This window comes from Onychostoma macrolepis, chromosome 07, assembly GCF_012432095.1.
Source record: "Onychostoma macrolepis isolate SWU-2019 chromosome 07, ASM1243209v1, whole genome shotgun sequence".
NCBI classification, from domain to species: domain Eukaryota; kingdom Metazoa; phylum Chordata; class Actinopteri; order Cypriniformes; family Cyprinidae; genus Onychostoma; species Onychostoma macrolepis.
In genome coordinates this window covers 49,036,341-49,042,546 of record NC_081161.1, presented here as the reverse complement: position 1 = coordinate 49,042,546, position 6,206 = coordinate 49,036,341, and the positions used below count along the sequence as shown (strand labels likewise).

Here is a 6,206-nt window from a genome sequence, read left to right as displayed (position 1 = left end):
AAGCTTAAATCACTTTTTAGCTTGGTGAGCTAGTTCAGCCTCCTAAATGCAATGCCTCTCTACGAGAATCTGACGACTTATGTTGTTCTTTTTTAGGCTACTTCAAGGGTAAGCTGGATGCTTTATGTGGGACATTTGGTGCAGAATTGACCACTCCTACTTGTGGGCTAGCTCGTCCTATTCAAGTGCTTGTTAGCTTTTCCTTGACAAACCCCACCTTAATTAATGAATTTATACTGAAATCCAACTCTTCTTCGTGCCGTGCTGACCCTGCACCTACATTCCTTTTGAAACACTGTACCTCTGCTATTTCTGGTTCTATTTCACATCTTGTAAACATGTCTCTTATTTCTGCTACTGTTCCAGTTTCATTCAAAACTTCTGCTATCACTCCTATGCTTAAAAAGCCAACTCTGGACCCAACTGACTACACTAATTATCGTGCAATATCCAACCTACCGTTTGTTTCTAAAATCATGGAAAAGGTTGTTGGCACTCAGTTGCAGTCATTTCTAGCTCACAATAAACACTTTGATATATTTCAGTCAGGTTTTTGTTCGCAACACAGTACTGAAACTGCTTTAGTAAGGGTTACAAATGACCTCCTTCTTTCTGGTGATTCGGGCAACCTTTCCATACTCTTATTACTCGACCTTAGCTCAGCTTTTGACATGGTGTCTCATAATCTACTACTCATGCGCCTCTCAGAGATTGTAATCTCGGGAGCTGCGTTAGCCTGGTTTTCCTCCTATTTGACGGACAGACAATACTATATCACCATGCATGATTACAAATATCCCACTGTCCCTCTTAAACAGGGTGTGCCACAGGGCTCAGTTCTAGGGCCATTATTATTTGTCATTTATATTATGACCCTTGGACAAATTATTATTTTTTCTGGATTACCAGCACACTCCATCTCCCGTTTGCAATACATTCAAAACTCTGCTGCAAGAATGTTAACGTACACCAACCGGTCGGCTCATATCAATCCTATTCCTTTTAACCTCCACTGGCTACCCGTGTCTTCTCGTATCATTTATAAAATTCTTCTGCTTACCTTTAAGTCACTTCACGATTTTGCACCTACTTATCTCTCTGACCTACTTTCTCCATATACTCCTTCTACTTCGATCATCTGGAGGGGAACTTCTTTGTGTTCCAAGATCTCGCCTTTCATCTATGGGACAAATTTAAGTCCAAACTCAAAACGTATTTGTTCAACAAATTCTATCGGTCCTATGTTTCCTCTTAAACTGTTATGATTTAATGCTGTATCTGATTGTTTGCTGTATTTGACTATCTGTATTATTACTATGGTTTGCAACTGCAACCGCATGTCCTAGACGTGGCAAATTTATACTGTCCATCTATGTATGTACTGATTGCTTATACTGTTTTGTCATTGTGAAGTGTCCTTGAGCATGGGAAAGGCACTATACAAATTAATCTTCTTCTTCTTATTATTATTAAATAAGTTGATACTAGTTATGCTCGTTCATTTTTAAAGGAGCACTAGCTCATTATTTACCTTGAACATGGGTTAATATTTCCGGATTAACTTAAATTTCTTACAATTTTGTAAAATATACTACACAATCACTGTTTACAATCACCGTTTTATTTTAGAATGAATACAATTCTAAAAACAGCATCTATCTATCTATCTATCTATCTATCTATCTATCTATCTATCTATCTATCATGTGTATAACTTTACCTACATTTAAAATTGTTTAACAAATAATTTTTTAATTCATGTTTAATTCATGTCTAACCACTCCTGAAATGGCAAAACTTTTCATGCTTAAATAGTTTAAATATTAATATTACTTTAATGTCTAATATTACTTTAATTCTTTGGTATTTTTTCTAATGAGCTACTCTAACTTTATTTGAGTCGGTATCACTAAAGGTATCTTTACTTTTACTCTGATATGATGACTGGGTAATGTAGACAACACTGGCTGTCCACAACATTTCTTTCCTTAATAAAATGCTCAAGTTACATCTGACATGAATATAAGCAAACCAACTGAACATGGATCCTGGGTTATGAACTGGCCATCAAACTACCTGATTGGGGATGGAGTTTGATTGCCGTCAACCTAAATTTTCATCAAACACCTGAACCAAATTGGCCTAATCACTTAACACACTTTAGGTGCCACCTGCCTCAATGAGCTCATGTTGATACCTGGCTAATCATGTCTTTGCACATTTCAGGACGTTGAAACCCTTTGAGTATAAAGCCTTCAAACACAGCGGTTTTTAAACAGGGTTTTGCAGATTTAATACAGGAGCCAAGTTTGGCTTGCAATTAAAAGTAAAAATAAAATAAGAGACAGAGTTAAGCGTAGTAGTTAAGGACTGAAAGAGTTTAAGTTGTCCAAAATGGTAAGATAGCAGTTTTCTTTGCACTAAAACCTGAGAAGTGAATCACAAAAATGTGTATACAAATTACTTTAGCTGCTTTTAATGCGTGATATTTAAATTTTATTTTGTTCTTGGAAGGTGCTATGCATTTTTAAATATTTTGAATGGATCAGTTAGATAATTACATTACTGGGCAGAGTGCTTGCATAACTTTTGCTGCTGTTTTTATTTATTTCATTTTTTTCAGATGAATGCTTTCATAGCCTGCCTTGCTGCTTGTCTGTTGCATGAGGTGTGCAGTACATCAACACCTGTGTGTAAGTGTTTGTCATTTGATTACTTTGTAATTTATGTGAGTAATGTTGCATCGTGTATTGATATTTCAAACATTACTCTCCCTTTTCATGTGCTGCTTCTTAGCTTGGTGCTATCATAGGCCTTCATGTAGTAAGTGTTTTTATCTCCCTTTTTTGTTGCAAACTTTCTATTAAAAAAAATAATAAAAATAAAATGCGTGCTTCTCAGCTGTTTCAAAATCAGGGATTATACCTGATTTGCTGCTAATTACCAGGTGGGGATGTTTTAAGGTGTCTTTTTTCCCCCTGCATCTCAGGTGATGCCGTTTGGCCCATAATCGCAGAGAAAGACTGTGATGGCACTCAACAGTCTCCGATAGACATTGTAACCGCCGATGTGCAAGCTAATACTGATCTGACCGCTTTCACCTTCATTGGCTACAATGACCGCGCAACCTTAACTGAGATTGAAAACACTGGCAGGACAAGTGAGTAGTGTAATGTTTCTGTTTCAGCTTTTGTGTAAGAATTATTGACTGGGAACAGAATGTTTAATCTGTTGTGGTTTCACTCTTCAGTTAAAGTTACATTTGGTGACCAGAAAATGTATGTGGAAGGAGGTGATCTGCCAGGCTTGTTTAACAGCACACAGTTTCATCTTCACTGGGGTAATGGCAGTGCCACACCTGGGTCTGAACATGCTGTGAATGGCAAACGATACCCCATGGAGGTTTGAAAACAATGTAACTACAACTGAAAGCTTTTGTTTTATACTGGTCTTCTAAAAGGGTTTTGTGTGTCTCAGTTGCATATCGTGAATGAGGCTGGTAACGGCAGTGATCCAGTATTGTCAGTTCTTGGGATCTTCATTGAGGTATGTCACCTTTTCGTCTCTGATATTTGGAGAAATTGTTCAATTGACCATTTTAATTGTAATCGCCCACAGGCCTCTAATGACACCGGGAAACCAGAGAGCTGGAAGACCTTAACGTCATATCTAGCACAAATTGAAAGTGCAGGTTTGGACCCTTTCCTACAGTATTAGTAAAGAAGTGGTTCTGTATGCTGGTAATGTACAGAAGTTCACGTTTTAATTTATTTCAGGTGATAAAACGCACGTTTCTGACAAGCTCACCATGGATGATCTGCTTCCTGGAGTGGACAGGACTAAGTATTACCGTTATCTTGGCTCTTTGACTACACCAAGTTGTGACGAAGGTGTGATTTGGACCATCTTTAAAGACTCCGTTAAAGTCAGCCAAGATTTGGTAAGTCTAGACTCTATACACAAATATTTAGGCCTAAATTCAAGATTTCTGTATTTGGGTTGCACATAAACTGCATTTGTTTTAATAAGCTAAAACATAATGTGACACATCAGTCATGCATAAGACTTCAATAAAACTGATTTAAGTGCACAATAACCAGGTTTTTAATATTGAACCAAGTGAATATTGCTTGAAATACAGCTAGACCTGTTTTAACCAAGGGTTTTTTTTTTCTTTGTAAAAATGCAATTCACAATTAACAGACTTGTGCTGATTGTAAACCATTTGAAAACCGTCTTGAAAATGAGAACTGATGTAACTAGTTCCCAAGTCTTTTTTTTTTTTTCTATCCATTTGGAGGAAAGGATCAAAGTGTCTCTCTGGATCAGATTATTTTGATTTCTCCAAATAGATTGACCTCTTCAGTACGACTGTCTACATCAACCAGACCACCAACTCCCCCCTAATGACCAACACATTCAGGGCTGTTCAGCCCATCTATGGCAGGATTGTGACGTCACAGGTAGCGGGTCCCAAAACTACTGGCCTCATAAAGCCAACATCAGGTACCAAAACTACCGGTTTGTAGGAAACCCAACTACTGGCCTTATAACGCCAACATTGGTTATCAAAACTAGTCTTACAAAGCTGACGTCAACCGCAACAAACCCATCCCTGGCTCTCAGTTTTCCTCTTCTGAGTGCCGTGCTCCTGTACTGCATCCTACCTTCGTAAGCTGCTTCACAAAATACTGAGATTAAGATGGCTTTATGTGACTAAAATATTCCCTTTAATGTTAGTTTAAAAAAAAAAAGCATCAGCAATGTAAAGTAATCGCTAATGTCAATTTGTAACTGTTGCTAGATTCCTCATTCTCCGCTTGTTTCCTGCATCTGTTTAATATGAAACTGCCTTCCAGGTTGTGCACTAAAGGCTTTATTTGGTTGTAGTGCTGGGTGTTTTATAGAAATGTTAGCTGTTTGATTTGCACAGTTTTGAATGACATTTGAGCTGCTTGTGGCTTTTACATAAATGCACTTATTGTAACAAGACTATAGTGTCCACTTGTGCAGAAGTGGAATGTTTCTTCTGAATGAAGGCAACATGCTGAGGACGGAGGACATGTCACCGGTTCAACTTTGCTTTTAGAAAAAAAAATCATCCGTTCTCTCTTAAAAGTGAAACCGTATCTAGTGCTTGTATCTCACTGGGATTTTTGGCTTGTAGGTTCCACAGGTGTCACTGTAAAGGTGGGGTTGGTTTTAACGAGTCCGCACAAGGTTTGTGTCCTTGTCTGCTTATGTGAGTTTGACTACTGAGGCATTTTGACAAATTCAACCAGTCTCTTTCCCCCTGTTGAAGTGTTTTAAGCTTAAGAATTCATTAAAGTTTATTCAAACAATCTGTAGAAAATGTGTCCTTATTTCACATCAGGTGAGCCAAATGATTCCACTTTTCTGTCTCTAAATGACATGTAAAAGATGAGGATATATTTGCACTGCTACACTGATGCCAATAAACATTGTCGCAATCCGAGCTGGGTAGATTATACAAATTGTAGTCCATTACATATAGTTTGTAATATAATTTGGGTTAGTGATTTTAAGATTTCTGACTGCTCTTATTTTGTCTAACTTGTCTTAAATGTCTAAGTGTTTTAACAGGCAATACATTAAATGTTAGATAAACCAGGGTTTCCCATGGGCTTAATGTAGAAACTACAGTGGGTTTCGGAATTGACTTAAAAAAAAAAAAAAAAAAAAAAAAAATTGAAACACTAAGGTGTTTTTTTTTTTTTTTTTTCAGTTCAATTGTCTGGTTAAGGACATGGCAATCTGAAATTTCAATTTTAAAAAAAAAAAAACTTGCTCTGATTGGTTGGTATGAGCTCACATCGGGAGCTTCAGAAATCAAATATGATGTGCATGTGAATAAGTCTAAATTTAAACGGTTATATTATAAGAGCGATTGTGTGTCTTTAGAGCACTTGGAGGAAACCACACAATTCATATCGTTTGTTTGAAATGTGAACATCTTTGAACCTTCTTTCATCAGAGGGACACATATCTCATTTAATTAAAATATCTCTGCTTTTCTCTAAGATGAACGAAATGGTTTGGATCATCTTAAGGGTGAGTGATGACAGAATTCAAATAGTTTTGGGTGAACTATGAAATTAATTAAATATAGCAGTGTTATTTTTAGCAGCTTCTGCAAGCGTGTATAACCAACCTTTGGAACCTCACTGTGACTGACTTCAGATAAG

General features: G+C 37.0%; 1 protein-coding gene across 1 annotated transcript; it reads left to right on the top strand.

Moving 5' to 3' along the window:
* The first annotated feature begins 2,196 nt into the window (after positions 1-2,196).
* LOC131544182 (carbonic anhydrase 4-like) lies at positions 2,197-5,338 on the top strand. Its single transcript, XM_058782243.1, has 9 exons — positions 2,197-2,397; positions 2,624-2,693; positions 2,797-2,823; positions 2,990-3,160; positions 3,251-3,402; positions 3,478-3,546; positions 3,619-3,691; positions 3,777-3,940; positions 4,353-5,338. Exons 1-9 carry the CDS (start codon positions 2,395-2,397, stop codon positions 4,527-4,529), a joined length of 906 nt encoding a protein of 301 aa, XP_058638226.1. The 5' UTR covers positions 2,197-2,394; the 3' UTR covers positions 4,530-5,338.
* The last annotated feature ends 868 nt before the right edge of the window (positions 5,339-6,206 follow it).

What these genes read in the sequence shown, in the direction of transcription:
- LOC131544182 (XM_058782243.1), top strand. An exon ending in TGAAAACACTGGCAGGACAA is followed by an intron (nt 3,161 to 3,250) that starts GTGAGTAGTGTA and finishes TTCACTCTTCAG; the next exon opens with TTAAAGTTACATTTGGTGAC. An exon ending in TTCTTGGGATCTTCATTGAG is followed by an intron (nt 3,547 to 3,618) that starts GTATGTCACCTT and finishes AATCGCCCACAG; the next exon opens with GCCTCTAATGACACCGGGAA.